The sequence below is a fragment of the Coregonus lavaretus genome (assembly GCF_964263955.1).
Source record: "Coregonus lavaretus genome assembly, chromosome: 1".
Lineage (NCBI taxonomy): Eukaryota > Metazoa > Chordata > Actinopteri > Salmoniformes > Salmonidae > Coregonus > Coregonus lavaretus.
In genome coordinates, this window is record NC_139988.1 from 30,324,347 (window position 1) to 30,348,053 (window position 23,707).

Below are 23,707 nucleotides of genomic sequence, written 5' to 3' on the forward strand. Positions count from 1 at the left end.
TCTCTATCTCTGCCTCTCCCTCCTTTACTCTCTCCCTCTATCTCTGCCTCTCCCTCCTTTACTCTCTCCCTCTATCTCTGCCTCTCCCTACTTTACTCTCTCTCTCTATCTCTGCCTCTCCCTCCTTTACTCTCTCTCTCTGCCTCTCCCTCCTTTACTCTCTCTCTCTGCCTCTCCCTCCTTTACTCTCTCCCTCTATCTCTGCCTCTCCCTCCTTTACTCTCTCCCTCTATCTATGCCTCTCCCTCCTTTACTCTCTCTCTCTATCTCTGCCTCTCCCTCCTTTACTCTCTCCCTCTATCTCTGCCTCTCCCTCCTTTACTCTCTCTCTCTATCTCCGCCTCTCCCTCCTTTACTCTCTCCCTCTATCTCTGCCTCTCCCTCCTTTACTCTCTCTCTCTATTTCTGCCTCTCCCTCCTTTACTCTCTATCTCTATCTCTATCTCTGCCTATCCCGCCTTTACTCTCTCTCTCTATCTCTGCCTCTCCCTCCTTTACTCTCTCCCTCTATCTCTGCCTCTCCCTTCTTTACTCTCTCCCTCTATCTCTGCCTCTCCCTCCTTTACTCTCTCCCTCTATCTCTGCCTCTCCCTCCTTTACTCTCTCTCTATCTCTGCCTCTCCCTCCTTTACTCTCTCCCTCTATCTCTGCCTCTCCCTCCTTTACTCTCTCCCTCTATCTCTGCCTCTCCCTCCTTTACTCTCTCTCTCTATCTCTGCCTCTCCCTCCTTTACTCTCTCCCTCTATCGCTGCCTCTCCCTCCTTTACTCTCTCCCTCTATCTCTGCCTCTCTCTCTATCTCTGCCTCTCCCTCCTTTACTCTCTCCCTCTATCTCTGCCTCTCCCTCCTTTACTCTCTCTCTCTATCTCTGCCTCTCCCTCCTTTACTCTCTCCCTCTATCTCTGCCTCTCCCTCCTTTACTCTCTCTATCTCTGCCTCTCCCTCCTTTACTCTCTCCCTCTATCTCTGCCTCTCCCTCCTTTACTCTCTATCTCTATCTCTGCCTCTCCCTCCTTTACTCTCTCTCTATCTCTGCCTCTCCCTCCTTTACTCTCTCCCTCTATCGCTGCCTCTCCCTCCTTTACTCTCTCCCTCTATCTCTGCCTCTCTCTCTATCTCTGCCTCTCCCTCCTTTACTCTCTCTCTCTATCTCTGCCTCTCCCTCCTTTACTCTCTCCCTCTATCTCTGCCTCTCCCTCCTTTACTCTCTCTATCTCTGCCTCTCCCTCCTTTACTCTCTCCCTCTATCTCTGCCTCTCCCTCCTTTACTCTCTATCTCTATCTCTGCCTCTCCCTCCTTTACTCTCTCTCTATCTCTGCCTCTCCCTCCTTTACTCTCTCCCTCTATCTCTGCCTCTCCCTCCTTTACTCTCTCCCTCTCTCTGCCTCTCCCTCCTTTACTCTCTATCTCTGCCTCTCCCTCCTTTACTCTCTCTCTATCTCTGCCTCTCCCTCCTTTACTCTCTCCCTCTATCTCTGCCTCTCCCTCCTTTACTCTCTCCCTCTATCTCTGCCTCTCCCTACTTTACTCCCTCTCTCTATCTCTGCCTCTCCCTCCTTTACTCTCTCTCTCTATCTCTGCCTCTCCCTCCTTTACTCTCTATCTCTATCTCTGCCTATCCCGCCTTTACTCTCTCTCTCTATCTCTGCCTCTCCCTCCTTTACTCTCTCCCTCTATCTCTGCCTCTCCCTTCTTTACTCTCTCCCTCTATCTCTGCCTCTCCCTCCTTTACTCTCTCCCTCTATCTCTGCCTCTCCCTCCTTTACTCTCTCCCTCTATCTCTGCCTCTCCCTCCTTTACTCTCTCCCTCTATCTCTGCCTCTCCCTCCTTTACTCTCTCTCTCTATCTCTGCCTCTCCCTCCTTTACTCTCTCTCTCTATTTCTGCCTCTCCCTCCTTTACTCTCTATCTCTATCTCTATCTCTGCCTATCCCGCCTTTACTCTCTCTCTCTATCTCTGCCTCTCCCTCCTTTACTCTCTCCCTCTATCTCTGCCTCTCCCTTCTTTACTCTCTCCCTCTATCTCTGCCTCTCCCTCCTTTACTCTCTCCCTCTATCTCTGCCTCTCCCTCCTTTACTCTCTCTCTATCTCTGCCTCTCCCTCCTTTACTCTCTCCCTCTATCTCTGCCTCTCCCTCCTTTACTCTCTCTCTCTATCTCTGCCTCTCCCTCCTTTACTCTCTCTCTCTATTTCTGCCTCTCCCTCCTTTACTCTCTATCTCTATCTCTATCTCTGCCTATCCCGCCTTTACTCTCTCTCTCTATCTCTGCCTCTCCCTCCTTTACTCTCTCCCTCTATCTCTGCCTCTCCCTTCTTTACTCTCTCCCTCTATCTCTGCCTCTCCCTCCTTTACTCTCTCCCTCTATCGCTGCCTCTCCCTCCTTTACTCTCTCCCTCTATCTCTGCCTCTCTCTCTATCTCTGCCTCTCCCTCCTTTACTCTCTCCCTCTATCTCTGCCTCTCCCTCCTTTACTCTCTCTCTCTATCTCTGCCTCTCCCTCCTTTACTCTCTCCCTCTATCTCTGCCTCTCCCTCCTTTACTCTCTCTATCTCTGCCTCTCCCTCCTTTACTCTCTCCCTCTATCCCTGCCTCTCCCCCCTTTACTCTGTATCTCTATCTCTGCCTCTCCCTCCTTTACTCTCTCTCTATCGCTGCCTCTCCCTCCTTTACTCTCTCCCTCTATCGCTGCCTCTCCCTCCTTTACTCTCTCCCTCTATCTCTGCCTCTCTCTCTATCTCTGCCTCCCCCTCCTTTACTCTCTCCCTCTATCTCTGCCTCTCCCTCCTTTACTCTCTCTCTCTATCTCTGCCTCTCCCTCCTTTACTCTCTCCCTCTATCTCTGCCTCTCCCTCCTTTACTCTCTCTATCTCTGCCTCTCCCTCCTTTACTCTCTCCCTCTATCCCTGCCTCTCCCCCCTTTACTCTGTATCTCTATCTCTGCCTCTCCCTCCTTTACTCTCTCTCTATCGCTGCCTCTCCCTCCTTTACTCTCTCCCTCTATCGCTGCCTCTCCCTCCTTTACTCTCTCCCTCTATCTCTGCCTCTCTCTCTATCTCTGCCTCCCCCTCCTTTACTCTCTCCCTCTATCTCTGCCTCTCCCTCCTTTACTCTCTCTCTCTATCTCTGCCTCTCCCTCCTTTACTCTCTCCCTCTATCTCTGCCTCTCCCTCCTTTACTCTCTCTATCTCTGCCTCTCCCTCCTTTACTCTCTCCCTCTATCTCTGCCTCTCCCTCCTTTACTCTCTATCTCTATCTCTGCCTCTCCCTCCTTTACTCTCTCTCTATCTCTGCCTCTCCCTCCTTTACTCTCTCCCTCTATCTCTGCCTCTCCCTCCTTTACTCTCTCCCTCTCTCTGCCTCTCCCTCCTTTACTCTCTATCTCTGCCTCTCGCTCCTTTACTCTCTCTCTATCTCTGCCTCTCCCTCCTTTACTCTCTCCCTCTATCTCTGCCTCTCCCTCCTTTACTCTCTCCCTCTATCTCTGCCTCTCCCTACTTTACTCTCTCTCTCTATCTCTGGCTCTCCCTCCTTTACTCTCTCTCTCTATCTCTGCCTCTCCCTCCTTTACTCTCTATCTCTATCTCTGCCTATCCCGCCTTTACTCTCTCTCTCTATCTCTGCCTCTCCCTCCTTTACTCTCTCCCTCTATCTCTGCCTCTCCCTTCTTTACTCTCTCCCTCTATCTCTGCCTCTCCCTCCTTTACTCTCTCCCTCTATCTCTGCCTCTCCCTCCTTTACTCTCTCTCTATCTCTGCCTCTCCCTCCTTTACTCTCTCCCTCTATCTCTGCCTCTCCCTCCTTTACTCTCTCCCTCTATCTCTGCCTCTCCCTCCTTTACTCTCTCTCTCTATCTCTGCCTCTCCCTCCTTTACTCTCTCCCTCTATCGCTGCCTCTCCCTCCTTTACTCTCTCCCTCTATCTCTGCCTCTCTCTCTATCTCTGCCTCTCCCTCCTTTACTCTCTCCCTCTATCTCTGCCTCTCCCTCCTTTACTCTCTCTCTCTATCTCTGCCTCTCCCTCCTTTACTCTCTCTCTCTTTCTCTGCCTCTCCCTCCTTTACTCTCTCTCTCTGTCTCTCCCGCTCACCTTCTCTCTCCCTTCTCTTCCTGATCTGCCTCGACTAGGCATATTTCAGACAAAAAAAGAAGGATAGAAAAAGATGGGGAGACCAACTCCTTGCCACCATGAAAGTGTAAATCCTTTTTAATGCCAGGGTCAGGACTTGATGGGAAGGATGAGAAACCATCTCTGTGTTTGTCTCTCTCTTCCTCCATCTACCTCTCTCTCCTCTAATTCTATATCTCCCTCTACCTACCTATGTTTCCCTCTTTTTTCTCCCTCCTCTAATTCTCTATCTCCCTCTCTCTTTCCTCTCGCTCCCTTGCTTCACCTCTGTCTCTCTCTCTTTCTCTCTCTCTCTCTCTCTCTCTCTCGCTCTTTCTCTGTTTCTTCCTCTCTCTCTCTCTCTCTCTTCTCTCTCTCTCTCTCTCTCTCTCTCTCTCTCTCTCTCTCTCTCTCTCTCTCTCTCTCTCTATCCATCTTTGTGCTTGTCACTATGTGAGCCAGTCTCCCTGTATGTAAGTCTCAGACAGTGTCTGTGTGATTTGTCTCTATTGATGTTTAGATTCATAGAAATGTTCAAAACAGATAATGCAGTGTTATTGGCTGTAGATGCTCAGTCACCAGTCAGTCTCATGACAAGTGAAAACTGTCTGAATACAGCATCTTTGACATTGTGATACTAAAACTGTTGGACAACTGACTAGCAGCTGGGACTCAGAACCTTACTTAGCACTTCCACTGGATAGACAGAAAGCTCCTGATACTAAAACTGTGTAGAGCGCCTAGACGAGGTGATTGACAAGACAAAGCCTATGGATGCACAGAGCGGTGGATCGAAGTCATGATTGACAAGACAGTAAGCCTATGGATACACAAAGGTTGATCTAACTCATGAGGGTCAGAGAGACATACCTGACAGCTCTAGGGAAGGACACTAGGTGTTAGGGAAGGATCCTAGGGAAGGATACTAGGTATTAGGGAAGGATCCTAGGGAAGGACTCTAGGTATTAGGGGAGGATCCTGGGAAAGGACACTAGTTATTAGGGAAGGATCCTAGGAAAGGACACTTGGTGTTAGGGAAGGATCCTCTGGAAGGGCACTAGGTATTAGGGAAGGATGCTAGGGAAGGACACTAGGTATTAGGGATGGATTGTAGGGAAGTACACTAGGTATTAGGGAAGGATCGTAGGGAAGGACATTAGGAAGGATACTAGGGAAGAACACTAGGTATTAGGGAAGGATCCTAGGAAAGGACACTAGGTATTAGGGAAGGATCCTAGGTATTAGGGAAGGATCCTAGGTATTAGGGAAGGATCCTAGGGATGGACACAAGGTATTAGGGAAGAATCGTAGGGAAGGACACTAGGTATTAGGGAAGGATCCTAGGGAAGGACACTTGGTGTTAGGGAAGGACGTTAGCTGTGGTTATGGACTGTTTTTGTGATTCATTAGATAATTATTTTACAGTTGTGTGTATGTGTTCCCCTAAGGCCCTGCCCTGGCCCCTCTCTCTCTCTCTCTCTCTCTCTCTCTCTCTCTCTCTCTCTCTCTCTCTCTCTCTCTCTCTCTCTCTCTCTCTCTCTCTGCTCTCATTAAGCTAAGATGCACAGATAGGTTGATCTAACTCATGAGGGACAGAGAGACATATCTGACAGCTCTAGGGAAGGACAGTAGGTATTAGGGAAGGATCCTAGGGAAGGACACTAGATATATAAAGACCAAAGTCTTTCCCCCCTACTCCCACTCCTCCTCCCGGCCTCTCCTCATAATCATTACCCTTAGCTGCTCACTTTAATTCCTGTGTGTGTGTGTTGACTAGCTTGAGTTACAGCAGTACTTTCACTCCAACAGCTGTAGACGCCGCTTCCTCTCCCCCCGCCAACACACACACACACACACTCTCACACATGTTCTCACCCCGTCAACGCAGCTCAAATGCTCTTTGCATGACCTTTTCCTCTCTGGCGTTCTAAAATGTTAACGATTGATCCTATCGATGGTCAGCGATATCCAGGTCAGCTGTTAATGGCAGTCATTACTGTAGCAAATACCACAGCCTTAATGATATCCATAATACATATAACCTCATGTTTTGTTTATCTGTTGCTCTTTAGAACTGCACTTCAGTTCGGTTCAGTAGTGAAGGGAGTCGGTCATTCGTTCAGGAAGATATGAACACAGTCCTAGAGCTTTGCTACTTGGTTATGGGGAGTACCTCAGATTTTAAATTGGCTGTGAAAAAGCGGTCTAAGACGTTCAAAAGGAGAGGTTTTCTCTGAGTTGCCAGTGACTCCCTGAGGTAACAGAGAGAAGTAAGTGTGTGTGTGTGAGTGAGACCAAGAGGCTGGAGCTCTTTATAGTATGGGCTTTTATGTCTGCCTCATTGGAGCTGTGTTCTGTTCTCCCGAGAGACAGACACACACACACACATACATACACACACAGCACTGATCAGTGGGTAAGAAACACATCCACATCCATCTCCCTGGTGGCCAACCAGTATCCTCCCCAGAGTTGTTTTTTCCAGGCCCTTCCAGGTGGCTGTTGTCTTTAAAGGAGCTGTAGTGTTACGATACCCTACAGCAGAATACTTCATAAACACACAGTTGAAACAGGTGGAAGGAATATTAGAGGGGAGTTCTATTGACTGGTATTGTACTTCCTACTCCAGCAGGGATTTAGTTAGTTGACTTAGGAACTTCTATGTAACAAAATAAGTAATGGGTGGATAAAGGGAAAAATTAAATAAAGAAATCAGGTTGCAAAATTCAGGTAACTTTTTTTAAAAAAATCATAAATCCTGGTTGGAAGATTTCTGGAATTAGGAGGGAATATGCAGGACATTCTGGAGTCCTCCAATCTGGGTTTCTGGAAAACAAAGTGATCAGAATTGTGTAACTCTATGAAGAAATAATGGATAAATTGTATAGGAATACGTAGGGCCCAGAGTTTTTCCTGGTCAGATCACATTGCCAAGGAAAACTCGTGACCCTAACGACAGATAACAGTAGGAATAATAGGTGGGATTACGGCGGTCGGCCAGTCAGCCAGCCAGCCAGCCAGTCAGTCAGTCAGTCAGTCAAAGGGGGTTACTGTAATTTTACTGGATACAGTCATAATGCATCTGTGGAGAGAGAGTCATAATCTGTGCTTATCTCTCTTTTCAATATGACATTTGTTGCAAAGCTGATGCTATTTTGGTGATATTTTCATTGGGAGCATACTTCATCCCTCCCTCCCTCCCTCCCTCCCTCCCTCCCTCCCTCCCTCCCTCCCTCCCTCTCTCTCTTCACACATTCTGGTGTGTTTTAATGCTTCAGCTCATCCCTCTCTTTTCTGCTCCTGTGGAACAAGGGAACGACTGAAAAAGAGGAATGTAGGCCAGAGACTCTGCAGGACGGCCCTACTAGAAGGGATGCCCTTGTTCCTGGCCCACTTGTCACACACACACACAGGGCACACAACACCGATACACACACATACTGTTTTTGGGTTATCAGATAGCCGTGTGTGTGGGTGGGCTGCGCCAAAGCATTGTGTCTGTGTATGTGTGAGGCTTCATTTGCGGCATATGCCTTTAATACTATCATCAGGGCACTGCAATCAATAACAACAGTGAAGAGGGAAACAGTGAATGACTTTCTAATGGGGTAAGGTGAGAAATATGGCTGCCTTGGGAAGCAGACCGAGCAGACCTTGTGGTTAAGGGTATCAGAACTATATATAAATCCATCTCGGAGTAGTCGGCGGTGTAGATGTGGGCTGGTGTCTGGATGTGAAGTCTTCAGACAGTCCCAGACCTGCAAATAGTCTGCTATGTATTCTCTGACTGATATAGACTGTGTAGAAAACATTATGAACACCTGGTCTTTCCATGACATAGACTGACCAGGTGAAAGCTATGATCCCTTATTGATGTCACTTGTTAAATCCACTTCAATCAGTGTAGATGAAGGGGAGGAGACAGGTTAAAGGATTTTTAAGCCTTGAGACAGTTGAGACATGGATTGTGTATGTGTGCCATTTAGAGGGTGAATGGGCAAGACAAAATATGTAATTGCCTTTGAACAGTGGATGGTAGTAGGTGCCAGGCGCACCAATTTGTGTCAAGAATTGCAACACTGCTGGGTTTGTCACGCTCAACAGTTTCCTGTGTGTATCTAAAATGGTCCACCACCCAAAGGACATCCAGCCAACTTGAGACAACTGTGGGAAGCATTGGAGTCAACATTGGCCAGCATCCCTGTGGAACGCTTTCGACACCTTGTAGAGTCCATGCCCCGGCGAATTGAGTCTGTTCTGAGGTCAACTTAATATTAAGAAGGTGTTCTTAATGTTTTGTCCACTCAGTGTATAGTCTAGAGCTGCAGCGGCGTTGAAAACAAGTCCCCCTCTCCACACAGTTACATCAGAGAGGGTGGCTTTTTGGAGGCTTTCTCATTTTTAACAATACCTCTTATACAGGCTCAATTCTCTGCAGACGGAGACAGAGAGACAGAAGTTAGGTGTCAACATTGTGTTCCAGGAAATTGAGGTTTGCTAATTTATGAACCGTGGAATCTGATATTAGTGTGTGCGTCCCAAATGGCATCCCATTCCCTTTATAGTGCACTACTTTTGACCAGGGCCCATTTGGGAATAGGGTGCCATTTGGGAAGTTGTCAATGACTGGGTAGGGGTATTCAGATCTTACCCTATGAGGTCCGGACAACTGCTGGTTGTCTGTTCTACCTAATAATTAATTGCACCCAACTGGTGTCCCAGGTCTAAATCAGTCCCTGATTTGAGGGGAACATTTTTTGAAAAAAAAAGGCAGTGGAACTGGCTTCCATGTCCAGATTTTAGGGCTGTAGTCTTCCCCTGTCTGCAGTCTCTCTGACAATGATAAAGTATGAACTACTATTAATACCAGCCTGCAGCGAAGGCACTTTCTGCTTATGCTCCTGTTATAAACTATTCATAACACTTATCATTCATTTCCCCTTATGCCATCTAGTGTCATTCCGTATAACTATTCTTCTAACTAAAAAATAATCAGCCTACTCAGCTCTACCTAGTAATTGCTGATAAGGCATAGAAAAACACTGATTGAAGTATAATGAACAAATGAACAAATAATTGATCTGTCTTATGAGTTACTCGTGTAGTTGCATGTAATTAGACCAATTAATTGCATTTATTTTAAACATCGCATATCACAGGTCTAACTATGGACTGACTAGGAGACCTGTTCAATCCAACACCAGGACTCAACAGGGCTACACAAAACAACAGGACTACACAAAACAACGGGGCTACACAAAACAACAGGACTACACAAAACAACGGGGCTACACAAAACAACGGGGCTACACAAAACAACAGGACTACACAAAACAACAGGACTACACAAAACAACGGGGCTACACAAAACAACGGGGCTACACAAAACAACAGGACTACACAAAACAACAGGGCTACACAAAACAACAGGACTACACAAAACAACAGGACTACACAAAACAACAGGGCTACACAAAACAACGGGGCTACACAAAACAACAGGACTACACAAAACAACAGGGCTACACAAAACAACAGGACTACACAAAACAACAGGGCTACACAAAACAACAGGACTACACAAAACAACAGGACTACACAAAACAACAGGGCTACACAAAACAACAGGGCTACACAAAACAACAGGACTACACAAAACAACAGGACTACACAAAACAACAGGACTACACAAAACAACAGGGCTACACAAAACAACAGGACTACACAAAACAACAGGGCTACACAAAACAACGGGGCTACACAAAACAACAGGGCTACACAAAACAACAGGACTACACAAAACAACGGGGCTACACAAAACAACGGGGCTACACAAAACAACGGGGCTACACAAAACAACGGGGCTACACAAAACAATTTCCACTGCAGGAATGAATGTAGTGTTAGCCTATATGTATCCAGTTGATCAATAGCACAGTGTTTAGCCTGGAAGGCTGAAACTAAAGGGAACTCAGTTGGATTGTGATTGAAACCTGTTTTCTTCCAGCTTGAGAGAGGAAGGAAAAGTCATTTAACTCCTAGCTGGGAATCAGTGCTAGTGATTGACTAGTTCCCCCCTAGCCTGTACACGCACGAACACACACACACACACGAACACACACACACACACACACAACACACACACCCAATCTCTGTATGGTCTAACCACAGTCGATCATCCATCTCCTATATAGCAGCTGGAGTCTCCATCCATCTCCTCCATTATTCACATGGAGGAAATGGTCGTGCCACATTCATATCTGTCCCCCCTGTTACGAAACTCAGACAGCACTGATGGTTCCTTATCAGAAAAAAAACATGACAAATTATCCCCAGCTATAGTATAGTCCTCCAGGGGCATAGTCTGAATGTAACCACTGCATGGTCTTAACTTTTACATTTCCATTTTGGTCATTTAGCAGACGCTCTGATCCAGAGTAACTTGAAGTCAGTACATTCAACTAGGTAAAACACCACATGTAAAGACCGATAGAACGCAACCCAGACAGAGCAGCTTGGCGTTAATGTAAGTTGAGGACGATGTTAGTTTAATCAATGGGCAGATAGATAAGGAAAGGCCTGTCGGTTTATTTGCATTTATATAAGCTTGGAGGCTTTTATCACATAATAGGTTTTATGTTCAAAGGGATGTGATGGCAATGTGGTTTGGTTTTGCCACGGTAATGTTTGTGTGTGTGTGTGTGTGTAAGGTTGTGTGCTTTTCCCTGTTAAGCTATACTTGTGTATGTGCATGTGCTTGTGTGTTGCTGTGTGACTGTGAGTGATGTCTGTGTACCTAGGGGAAATAAAAAAAAGGACTAGTTATTTTTAGACTCCCTGAGGATGTTTTATTTGTCTGATGCCCTTGCAGGTGCTAAATCAGTCTTATTTTAGTAATGGTGCCTTGGCCTAAATCAATCATTGATGTACTAACCTGGCCTCTTTCATCTCCTCCCCCTCTCCCCCTCTCCCCCTCTCCCCCTCTCCCCCTCCATACACACATTCACACTGTTGGGGAAGGCACAGCAGATGGGTTCACACATATACACTCAAAGGTCACATGCTCAGAAAACATGCGCAGCAGATGCATGCACACACGTGTTCACATGCGTGCGCACACACACAGAGGAAACAGACCGGATGGTGCACGTTTTTACAATACAGTAGCCTGATAATGCCGTCACTGCAGTTCTAAGTAACACTGCTTCTCCCTGTATGTTTGAATTAAGTAGCCCACTTTGAGACCACAAAGGAGACACTCTGCTCAAACTCATGAATAACCACTGTATTGGGGGCAGCAATCCTTCTCTGGGACATTACAAAGACAACATTTGCTTTCTGTTATCATTTTTTATATTTTTGTTATGCCAATCACATATAGTATGACATTGTATGGTTCCCTTGTCCTTCCCCATGTAGGTGATGACAGTAGTACAGTTAACTAGCTATGAGAAGACCTGGTGTTGTGGTCCATCCATGGAGTTGATGACAGACTCTACGGTAGTAAACCAGTATACCAGTAGTAAACCAGTAGTAAACCATGGAGTCTGTTGTTATTGTTTTCTCTGTTCCTTGCTGTGCCTGGAGGAGACAGCCAAGGTCGGCAGCAGGCTAACACACACACACACACACACACACACACACACACACACACACACACACACACACACACGACTGGGATCTGCTGTGTAGACTGAAGGAAGGTGTTACTGTGGTATTTTTTGTGTTAATCCGTTCCCTGTTCCTCCCCTGTCGGCTGGTTTCTACCTCTGTGAGCTTCCCCAAGCCTAATGTCTAGTCAGAGGAGGTTAACATGAGGAAACATTTCTGTCCTGAAATAGACCTCCGTTCTGCAGCCGCAGGACCACCACGCTCTGTTCTATTCCCACCAATGTGTGTGTGTGGGGGTGGTGGTGGGTGGGGGTGCAACAAAGTGGAAGTGTGTGTGTTTGTTGGTCTGCATTTACATTTGCTTGTGTGAGGAGCAAAATATTATGTGTGTAGGTACGAGCTAGAATGTGTGTGCGCGTCTGCATGTGCGTTGGTGTGTGCGCCTGAGTGTATGTGTGTGTGTGTGTGTGTATATTGATATTGCAGTATATCCTCTGAACTTGCAGCTTCTCTACCAAGGAGCTGGAGCCACCTCATGTAAAATCCAGACACACTCCCCACAGCTAACTACCCTCCAACTCAAACACAAGATGACAAGAGTTCAATCCTGAGGCACCCACATCTTCAGGCAATTTCCACATGGCCTAGAAGCAGCCCTGTGCTGTGCTCTGTGCTATATAAGGCCATGCTAGAGGAAGAAGACAAATTGTCTCAACGCCCATGGGAGCACTGTCCCTCTCTCTCCCCTCTCCTTCTCTCGCTTGCTCACTGTCTCTCGCTCTTTCTCTCCCTCGCTCTCTCCCTATCTTGCACATATGTCGGTCTGTCTCTCTCTCTCTCTCTCTCTCTCTCTCTCTCTCTCTCTCTCTCTCTCTCTCTCTCTCTCTCTCTTTCTCCTTCTCTCGCTCTCTCTCTCTACTTCTTGCCCTACCCCCTCTCTTTCTCTCTCTCTACCTCTCTACCTCTCTCTCCTTCTCTACCTCTCTCCTCTCTCCTTCTCTACCTCTCCTTCTCTACCGCTCCTTCTCTACCTCTCTCCTCTCTCTTTCTCTACCTCTCTCTCCTTCTCTACCTCTCTCCTTCTCTACCTCTCCTTCTCTACCTCTCTCCTCTCTCCTTCTCTACCTCTCTCTCCTTCTCTACCTCTCATTCTCTACCTCTCTCTCCTTCTCTACTTCTACCCTCTTTCTCTCCCCTCGCCTTCTCTTTCTCTGTCTCTTTCTCTCTCGCGCTCCCTCTGTCCAGCAGTGCCCCCCAGGCCAAGCTCCAGGCTTTAGGAGGAGGCAGCAGATGTAATAACAACCCAGGGTTGAGGCTATTTTCTGCCAGGCCAAACGACAGCATGTGGCCTGCTGGATCCCATTTGACTGGAGGGTGTGAAGTGACGTTGAGGCCCAGGGTCAGGCCATTGTCTTTCTGCTCTCAATGTGACCTAATGCACAACATATACACATGGTTCAGCTAATCTGTAAATCTGGCGCTACAATGCCCAGACAGTTTATAGAATGATGGGGAGGGAGGGGTGGTGGTGTTATTGCTGACTCTGTCTTTGTAAAGTACCTTGGTGTGTCAGGCCTATCTATTTCCAGATCCTAAATAAAACAGCCTAACTCCCAGACATCAAGGGGTCTGTCCTTAACACTTCCTTGAAAGGCCATCAGTTCACATGACAGGCGGGTCAGTGTTGAGCCAGAATGACGGCACAGTTTCACTGGAAGGAATGCGCCACTGTGCCTGCCACCAGCCACATGGGTGGCTAAATGTTGTTTTCACTGTGTGCTCTGTAGAGCGAAGCATCTGCCTGGGTTGCTAGGCAGTGATGATGATGATGAGGAGGAGGAGAGATGAGGAGGGCAGTAGACAGCTAAAGGATTTCACTGGAAGCATTAGGGACCAATTAGAAAGGCTGGTCTAGGATTTTGAGTGTCGCAGAGCATACACACACACACACACACTCACACACACACACACACACACACACATACACAGTGTTTAATTTGTAAATCAAGATGTGCCGGAACGCATGAAATGCGTTTATAAAAGGCCAATATTTTCCTGGACCCTAGGCCACTATAAAGCATTGCATGCATATCATCGCATTTGCGTAATGACATACAGCAGTAGAGTAGAGGCACTTACAGAAGTTGCACACATGGGAAAAAATGTTTGGCCTAGGGTCCGGGAAAATGTTGGCCTTTCATAAACGCATTTCATGCAATTCTACGTCATTTTACATGACTGGAGACTTTGGCATAATATTTTTTAATGCCGTGTTCAAAACAACTGGGAACCCGGAGCAGGGAAATCTCCGACTTCCGACTTCAATGCGTTCAAGACAGCTGGGAAATCGGGAAAAAACTAGCTCCGACTGGGAACATTCGATTTGAACAGTCATCCAACTCGCAATTCCAAGTCGGGAACTGAGGCCTCTTTCCGACTTTCCGACCTGAAGATCACTGAGTCATGATTCGACCTCATTTTTTTCAGAGTTCCCAGTGTTCTTGAAAGGACCATAATACCGCACAAATTATCGAAATGACAGGCTACTTTGACACTGACAAACTGAGAATATGAGCTCAATAAAAATGACCTTGTCTTGAATCCATCAATCGCCTACGTGTGTGGAGACATATTGTAGGCTACAATATGAAGAGGAAATTATAGTCCTAAAAATGCTTTCCAGTTTCACTGACTCACCCAATGAAGCGTAGCTCACTCGCTGGTGATGGCCGATGTGCTCGTGCCAAAAGCCTCTCTCTCTTGTTTTACTTTGTAAAACAATATTTGGAAGTTAATCAAATATTTTGGTAGCCTACAGCAGACAGATTAGTCTTCTCTTTTCAGCAGGAGCCATTTGCTTTCCAACCTGTGTTTTCCCGTGATTGTAGGCTATTTGAAATATTGCGAAAGGCCAGTTTTGTCTGCAGATTTGCCACGTGTTCCCAACTGTAGGCTATGCCTTGTTATTGGGCTACATTCCACAGCTAAGCTATTTTTTAAATAAGCTATTTATCCTCTGTGGCTAAATTTTTGGCTTTCTCGTGGTGTAGTAGACTATTCTAACTTATTTGATTTATTTCGGAACAGATAGCAGTAACTATAACTTTGGCAAATTTATTTCAATTTATCAGGGTTGCTGCAGCCCCTCCAGAACCCTTCGTGTGGCTATGATTCTATAAGGAAATGCAATGCTGGAGAGGTGAGAGTTGCAGGCTCATGTCGATCAGAGCAGAGGGAGGGAGAGAGATCATAGAAAGTGAATCTCATTCTAGTTCTGTGAGAGATACAGGAGAATTAACGAAGAGGCAACTCGAATGAACTTTGATCGCGTTTATTAGAAATTGTACAAAATCATGCCACGAGAGGTACCGGATCCGGTCACATAGGTTACGGAACGAAACCGTCCAAAACAGAGAAGTGCCAGATCCTGTTCCTGCAGGATCCGGCTCAAATTAAGCACTGCATATACAATTACTGAGGATAATAGCAGACGATATTGCCACTCCTATTTGCCATATTTTCTATTTAAGCCTACTAGAATGTGTATGCCCCCGGGCTTGGAGAGAAGCAAATGTCATTCCACTACCTAAGAATAGTAAAGCCCCCTTTACTGGCTCAAATAGCCGACCAATCAGCCTGTTACCAACCCTTAGTAAACTTTTGGAAAAAATTGTGTTTGACCAGATACAATGCTATTTTACAGTAAACAAATTGACAAACGTTCAGCATGCTTATAGGGAAGGACATTCAACAAGCACAGCACTTACACTAATGGCTGATGATTGGCTGAGAGGAAATGATGCTAAAACGATTGTGGCGGCTGTTTTGTTAGACTGCAATGCGGCTTTTGACATTATCGATCATAGTCTGCTGCTGGAGAAACGTATGTTTTATGGCTTTACACCCCCTGCTATATTGTGGATAAAGAGTTACCTGTCTAACAGAACACAGAGGGTGTTCTTTAATGGAAGCTTCTCCAACATAATCCAGGTAGAATCAGGAATTCCCCAGGGCAGCTGTCTAGGCCCATTACTTTTTTCAATCTTTACTAATGACATGCCACTGGCTTTGAGTAAAGCCAGAGTGTCTATGTATGTGGATGACTCAGCACTATATATGTCAGCTACTACAGCGACTGGAATGACTGCAACACTTAACAAAGAGTTGCAGCTAGTTTCAGAGTGGGTGGCAAGGAATAAGTTAGTACTAAATATTTATAAAACTAAAAGCATTGTATTTGGGACAAATCATTCACTAAACCCGAAACCTCAACTACATCTTGTAATAATTAATGTGGAAATTGAGCAAGTTGAGGTGACTAAATTGCTTTGAGTAACCTTGGATTGTAAACTGTCATGGTCAAAACATATTGATACAACAGTAGCTAAGATGTGGAGAAGTATGTCCATAATAAAGCGCTGCTCTACCTTCTTAACAGCACTATCAACAAGGCAGGTCCTACATGCCCTAGTTTTGTCGCACCTGGACTACTGTTCAGTCGTGTGGTCAGTTGCCACAAAAAAGGACTTAGGAAAATTGCAATTGGCTCAGAACAGGGCAGCACGGCTGGCCCTTGGATGTACACAGAGAGCTAATATGAATAATATGCATGTCAATCTCTCCTGGCTCAAAGTGGAGGAGAGATTGACTTCATCACTACTTGTATTTATGAGAGGTATTGACATGTTGAATGCACCAAGCTGTCTGTTTGAACTACTGGCGCACAGTTCGGACAGCCATGCATACCCCACAAGACATGCCACAAGACGTCTCTTCACAGTCCCCAAGTCCTTGGCAGCAGCTAATGGGGATCCATAATAAATACAAATACAGTGGGGAGAACAAGTATTTGATACACTGCCGATTTTGCAGGTTTTCCTACTTACAAAGCATATAAAGGTCTGTAATTTTTATCATAGGTACACTTCAACTGTGAGAGACGGAATCTAAAACAAAAATCCAGAAAATCACATTGTATGATTTTTAAGTAATTAATTTGCATTTTATTGCATGACATAAGTATTTGATACATCAGAAAAGCAGAACTTAATATTTGGTACAGAAACCTTTGTTTGCAATTACAGAGATCATACGTTTCCTGTAGGTCTTGACCAGGTTTGCACACACTGCAGCAGGGATTTTGGCCCACTCCTCCATACAGACCTTCTCCAGATCCTTCAGGTTTCGGGGCTGTCGCTGGGCAATACGGACTTTCAGCTCCCTCCAAAGATTTTCTATTGGGTTCAGGTCTGGAGACTGGCTAGGCCACTCCAGGACCTTGAGATGCTTCTTACGGAGCCACTCCTTAGTTGCCCTGGCTGTGTGTTTCGGGTCGTTGTCATGCTGGAAGACCCAGCCACGACCCATCTTCAATGCTATTACTGAGGGAAGGAGGTTGTTGGCCAAGATCTCGCGATACATGGCCCCATCCATCCTCCCCTCAATACGGTGCAGTCGTCCTGTCCCCTTTGCAGAAAAGCATCCCCAAAGAATGATGTTTCCACCTCCATGCTTCACGGTTGGGATGGTGTTCTTGGGGTTGTACTCATCCTTCTTCTTCCTCCAAACACGGCGAGTGGAGTTTAGACCAAAAAGCTATATTTTTGTCTCATCAGACCACATGACCTTCTCCCATTCCTCCTCTGGATCATCCAGATGGTCATTGGCAAACTTCAGATGGGCCTGGACATGCGCTGGCTTGAGCAGGGGGACCTTGCGTGCGCTGCAGGATTTTAATCTATGACGGCGTAGTGTGTTACTAATGGTTTTCTTTGAGACTGTGGTCCCAGCTCTCTTCAGGTCATTGACCAGGTCCTGCCGTGTAGTTCTGGGCTGATCCCTCACCTTCCTCATGATCATTGATGCCCCACGAGGTGAGATCTTGCATGGAGCCCCAGACCGAGGGTGATTGACCGTCATCTTGAACTTCTTCCATTTTCTAATAATTGCGCCAACAGTTGTTGCCTTCTCACCAAGCTGCTTGCCTATTGTCCTGTAGCCCATCCCAGCCTTGTGCAGGTCTACAATTTTATCCCTGATGTCCTTACACAGCTCTCTGGTCTTGGCCATTGTGGAGAGGTTGGAGTCTGTTTGATTGAGTGTGTGGACAGGTGTCTTTTATACAGGTAACGAGTTCAAACAGGTGCAGTTAATACAGGTAATGAGTGGAGAACAGGAGGGCTTCTTAAAGAAAAACTAACAGGGCTGTGAGAGCCGGAATTCTTACTGGTTGGTAGGTGATCAAATACTTATGTCATGCAATAAAATGCAAATTAATTACTTAAAAATCATACAATGTGACTTTCTGGATTTTTGTCTTAGATTCCGTCGCTCACAGTTGAAGTGTACCTATGATAAAAATTACAGACCTCTACATGCTTTGTAAGTAGGAAAACCTGCAAAATCGGCAGTGTATCAAATAATTGTTCTCCCCACTGTACACACACACAGTTGTTTTTTGGTTTGATCTCTGATTAAATCTTATCCATTTCTTCGGCCCAGTACAGTCCAATCTGTAGATGGACAGGCGGCTTACAGACCATACACCACCAAACCCACAACATGGACCAAATGGAAATGGACATTTAATCAACCCAGCACAAAGTATTTATGGATTGGCTGTATGATTCATAACAGGGTTTGTTTTCACATCACTGTTAGTTTTGTAGGAGATCGGAGGGTTAGTAGTGTGTAAATAGAGTATTCAGGCTAGATCAATGGCAATTCCACTGAGGGGTCAGACCATATTAACCTCCGTTCACTGACTGGGTGGCCGTCTGGGAGAAAGAAATTGCTTTTAACCAAATAAAATCATTCAGGGGCTATTTTAAACCTTTATCCATATATACACATGGATGTAAATCTGTTTGGCCACATGCCAAGATTCATGCCATGTTAAAGACTGCTCCAGTTTAAGACATACAGTTCTTAACTCACTTATAAATCACCTAGCTATCAGAACAGCAGTCTTTGCTCTTATGTGATAGCAATTTCTTCACACATTTCTCACATGGTTATAACTTAAGTAATCTTCTCTGATGGATCACCCCCCATTAAGATGTTTTATGTTAAGTAGAGGATGATGATCATACTGCTCTCTCTCTCTGTCTTCTACCCCTGGGAGCCATTCAAACCCCATTCTCCTTCTCCCACTGAGCCTCTCTATACACCTACTTAAAGTCATTCGTTTTGCTGTGAGGAGAGGCTATCCTTCACTGTTGACTGTCTAAATGAGCCTATACATTCCCATAGGCAATCAACTCCCATAAGAATATTAATATATGTTGCTCACAACCACTGTGGTGAATTTGATGTCTAATTTTCCATGAAAAAATGCTATTCTATCATAATGAAGAATTTAGTGGCATTTTGGCTATTATTGCTTTGTTAAAAGCATCCACTTCCTTAATGGTTAATCATAATATAAACATTATGTGACAGAAGAGATTAATTATTCCTCATTATTCATTGTTTGGCTCTCCTGTGGAGAGAGGAAGCAGCATGCTAACTAGGCTAGCTACTGGACTATACAGTACCACCTTGTTGATTGCAAAGAGCCATGTAGCTTCTTTATGGGATATGTACATTAAGGGAAGAAAAGAAGGACAATATACACACATGGGTTTTGTTGCAGGCTTTTAGTTTTTTTTGGTGTTGACATAAGCCACAACTTATTTTATTCCCAATACCCACACACTGTTTGGTCTGTGCTGTTGTTGTATGTTGTTTGATTCACAACAGTCCTGAAACTAATTGCCCCAGTGGGATGAATAAAGATGTTTAAAGACTTGTTAATGCTTCCTGTGTTCTGTGAACACTTGGGAATACACAGTAGTGTGCAGGTTTCTTCTGTTTGCACCTTTTGAAATCCACTGGCTACAGTGCATTCTGAAAGTATTCAGACCACTTGACTTTTTCCACATTTTGATACGTTACAGCCTTATTCTACAGTGGATTAAATTGTTTTCCCCCCTCATCAATCTACACACAATACCCCATAATGACAAAGCAAAAACAGGTTTGTAGAACATTTTGCTAAAAACCCCCCGGAAAATATACATTTACATAAGTATTCAGACCCTTCACTCAGTACTTTGTTGAAGCACCTTTGGCAGCGATTACAGCCTTGAGTCTTCTTGGGTATGACACTACAAGCTTGGCACACTTGTATTTGGGGAGTTTCTCCCATTCTTCTCTGCAGATCCTCTCAAGCTCTGTCAGGTTGGATGGGGAGCGTTGCTGCACAACTATTTTCAGGTCTCTCCAGAGATGTTCAATCGGGTTCAAGTCCGGGCTCTGGCTGGGCCACTCAAGGACATTCAGAGACTTGTCCCGAAGCCACTCCTGCGTTGTCTTGGCTGTGTGCTTAGTGTCGTTGTCCTGTTGGAAGGTGAACCTTCGCCCCAGTCTGAGGTCCTGAGCGCTCTGGAGCAGGTTTTCTTCAAGGATCTCTCTGTACTTTGCTCCATTCATCTTTCTCTCGATCCTGACTAGTCTCAAAGTCCCTGCCGCTGAAAAATATCCCCACAGCATGATGCTGCCACCACCTTGCTTCACTGTAGGGATGGTGGCAGGTTTCCTCCAGACATGACGCTTGGCATTCAGGCCAAAGAGTTCAATCTTCGTTTCATCAGACCAGAGAATCTTGTTTCCCATGGTCTGAGAGTCCTTTAGGTGCCTTTTGGCAAACTCCAAGCGGGCTGTCATGTGCCTTTTACTGAGGAGTGGCTTCCGTCTGGCCACTCTACCATAAAGCACTGGTTTGGTTGAGTGCTGCAGAGATGGTTGTCCTTCTGGAAGGTTCTCCCATCTCCACAGAGGAACTTTGGAGCTCTGTCAGAGTGACCATTGGGTTCTTGGTCACCTCCCTGACCAAGGCCCTTCTCCCCCGATTGCTCTAGGAAGAGTCTTGGTGGTTCCAAACTTCTTCCATTTAATAATGATGGAGGCCACTGTATTCTTGGGGACCTTCAATGCTGCAGACATTTTTTGGTACCCTTCCCCAGATCTGTGCCTCGATACAATCTTGTCTCGGAGCTCTACGGACAATTCCTTCGACCTCATGGCTTGGTTTTTGCTCTGACATTCACTGTCAACTGTGGGACCTTATATAGACAGTTGTGTGCCTTTCCAAATCATGTCTAATCAATTGAATTTACCACAGGTAGACTCCAATCAAGTTGTAGAAACATCAAGGATGATCAATGGAAACAGGATGCACCTGAGCTCAATTTCTAGTCTCAAAGCAAAGGGTCTGAATACATATGTAAATAAGGTATTTCTGTTTTTATTTTTAGTAAATTTGCTAAAATGTCTAAAAACCTGTTTTCGCTTTGTCAGTATGGGGTATTGTGTGTAGATTGATGAGGATTTTTTATTTTTATTTAATCCCTTTTAGAATAAGGCTTTAACAAAATGTGTAAAAAGGGAAGATGTCTGAATACTTTCCGAATGCACTGCACGTGTGGTACCCCAAACTGTGACATATATTATTGTAATAGAGTATGCCTATTAATGTGACAATTTCTTCCTTTTCTCTCTTTTTCACAGTCCCATAGAATCCTGTCAGAATTTCTACAAAGATTTCACGTTACAGATCGACATGTTCTTCAATGTCTTCTTTCTCCTCTACTTTGGGCTGCGGGTATGTACTAAAGCCCTTATTAACGCAGACAGACACACACACAAACACACACACACACAGACACACACAGAGACACAGACACACCCACACACCTCTAAAGGCGGGAGATCTATTGTCATAATATTGACTTGGTGTTCTCCCAAAGCCAGCGTTCCATTGAAGAAAAAGCCTGCCTGAAACCCTCAATTAATAAATAAAGTCCTAAGCTGCTTACGGCAGTCACGACTCCACATGAATCACAACACTGACTAACATCTATTCACAAACAACATGCTGTATGTCAGGGGATGATGCCGGCAAACTGATCGAGGTTGGCCGTAGCCTGGTCGTTATGTTTTATAGAACTGAATTGTTCTAGTGGCTTGTGGCAACTTTAGTTCACCATGTTAGATTCCAAAGTACTCTTCAGATACAGTATATTAAAATTAAAATCAATTTATTATGTTGCTATATCGACAAGGTTAAAAATTAAACATGGCCTCCCGAGTGGCGCAGCGGTCTAAGGCATCGCAGTGCTAGATGCGTCACTACAGACCCAGGATCGATCCCAGGCTGAGTCGCAGCCGGCCGCGACTGGGAGACCCATGAGGCAGCGCACAATTGGCCCAGCGTCATCCGGGTTAGGGGAGGGTTTGGCCGGCCGGGATGTCCTTGTCCCATCGCGCTCTAGCGAATCCTTGTGGCGGACGGGTGCATGCACGCTGACTTCGGTCGCCAGCTGTACGTTGTTTCCTCTGACACATTGGTGCGGCTGGCTTCCGGGTTAAGCGAGCAGTGTGTCAAGAAGCAGTGCGGCTTGGCAGGGTCGTGTTTCGGAGGACGCATGGCTCTCGACCTTCGCCTCTCCCGAGTCCGTACGGGAGTTGCAGCGATGGGACAAGACTGTAACTATCAATTGGATATCACAAAATTGGGGAGAAAAAAGGGGTAAAAAGTACCAAAAAAATGTAATAAAGCATATGAACTATGCATCAACTCTATATAATAAGAGGATTAGCTAGATTGACACTTTTTCATTGTCGTGATCTTTATAAATTGAAAATAGCGCATTAAATGCTCATGATAACTGTTATAATGCATTATAATGGCATCGTAAGTCATTGTACCTACAGGGTGCTGTGAGCTGAGGCGAGAAATAGAAGCAAGAATTCATGTTGGTAACAAATTTAACCTGCAGCATGGACTTTAAGGAAAGTTTTACCGACATTAATTGTTACTTCTGTCTCCCCTCAGTTCATAGCAAACAAAGATAAGTCTTATAATACATTATAACTGCATCAATTAGGGTTGTCACAATACCAGTATCGCGTTACTATGAAGTAAGCGAGGAAAGAAAACATGAAGCAGTTTTTATTGAAGAGTCCTAATGTTGGAAAAAACACCCAGAGTCACATTTAACATAAAGTAGGTTTTTAAAGGACCATAGAGTGTAGTCTTCTTTGTGTTTTCCAGGCTTTAAGTGAAGCGTTACCATTCTATTTCTTCTTCAGTTCATAGCAGCCAATGATAAACTGTGGTTCTGGCTGGAGGTCAACTCAGTGGTGGACTTCTTCACTGTTCCTCCTGTCTTCGTATCGGTCTACTTGAATAGGAGCTGGCTGGGTAAGAATGTACCTTTTTCACTCTCCCTCTCTCTCCATTTCTCTCCATCTCTCTACCATGACTCAGTGACTTACAGCAGTGTGAGAGAGGTCTTTCTGTGGTGAAATATTGTTCCTGGAATACCTGATGTCATGACACCTCTAAATTGACATCTATTGGACCTTCTCTGTGCAGCGTCCTCCACATTTAACAATAGGTGCAGCCTGGGAAACATACAATGGGCTGGATTGTATCATGGCTTACTTTTCTCAGTAGGCTATGCAGCAGTAGCGTGGCGATGCTATTGTTAGCGTTAACTAGCTGTAGGATGATGAAAAAGGTTGAAATGGGGGTCTGTTCTGATTATGACAGGCTGGATTGAATAATTAGCCATTCTCTGCACTGCCACTAATTAAAACTGTAGTCTGATGTAAAAACAGGCAGAGACCAGCCAACAGTGAACGTTCTTATAACATCAGGGAAGGTTACAATAGAGTACCAATTTGATTATTCAGAATCATTTGTAGAAAAAAGTAAGAAGTTGCCATTTTAACATTCTGAGAACGTCCCTACTAACGTTCTTGGAATGCAGAGGTAACCAGATTGTTTACTGGGAGGTAGCTCTCATCTGCAGTGAATACTGAATCCAACTCTCTGGGACTAACCGGTCCCTTATTTCTGGAGGTATTTGAAAAGGGAACTGGGAGGGAAGCCATTGTTTTGAGATGGCCTAGATTTCCCTCTACTCACCATGAATATGCATT

General features: G+C 45.3%; 1 protein-coding gene across 5 annotated transcripts in view; it reads left to right on the forward strand.

Moving 5' to 3' along the window:
• The window catches only part of kcnma1a (potassium large conductance calcium-activated channel, subfamily M, alpha member 1a), a gene marked incomplete at both ends in the record, with an annotated part of 253,440 nt that overhangs the window by 139,576 nt on the left and 90,157 nt on the right, over window positions 1–23,707 (forward strand). For all 5 annotated transcript variants that reach the window (XM_084168518.1, XM_084168519.1, XM_084168517.1 and 2 more), the window contains 2 exons: window positions 21,269–21,362; window positions 22,853–22,964. In XM_084168518.1, coding sequence (XP_084024644.1) covers window positions 21,269–21,362; window positions 22,853–22,964 — 206 coding nt within the window. The remainder of the gene's footprint in view (window positions 1–21,268; window positions 21,363–22,852; window positions 22,965–23,707) is intronic.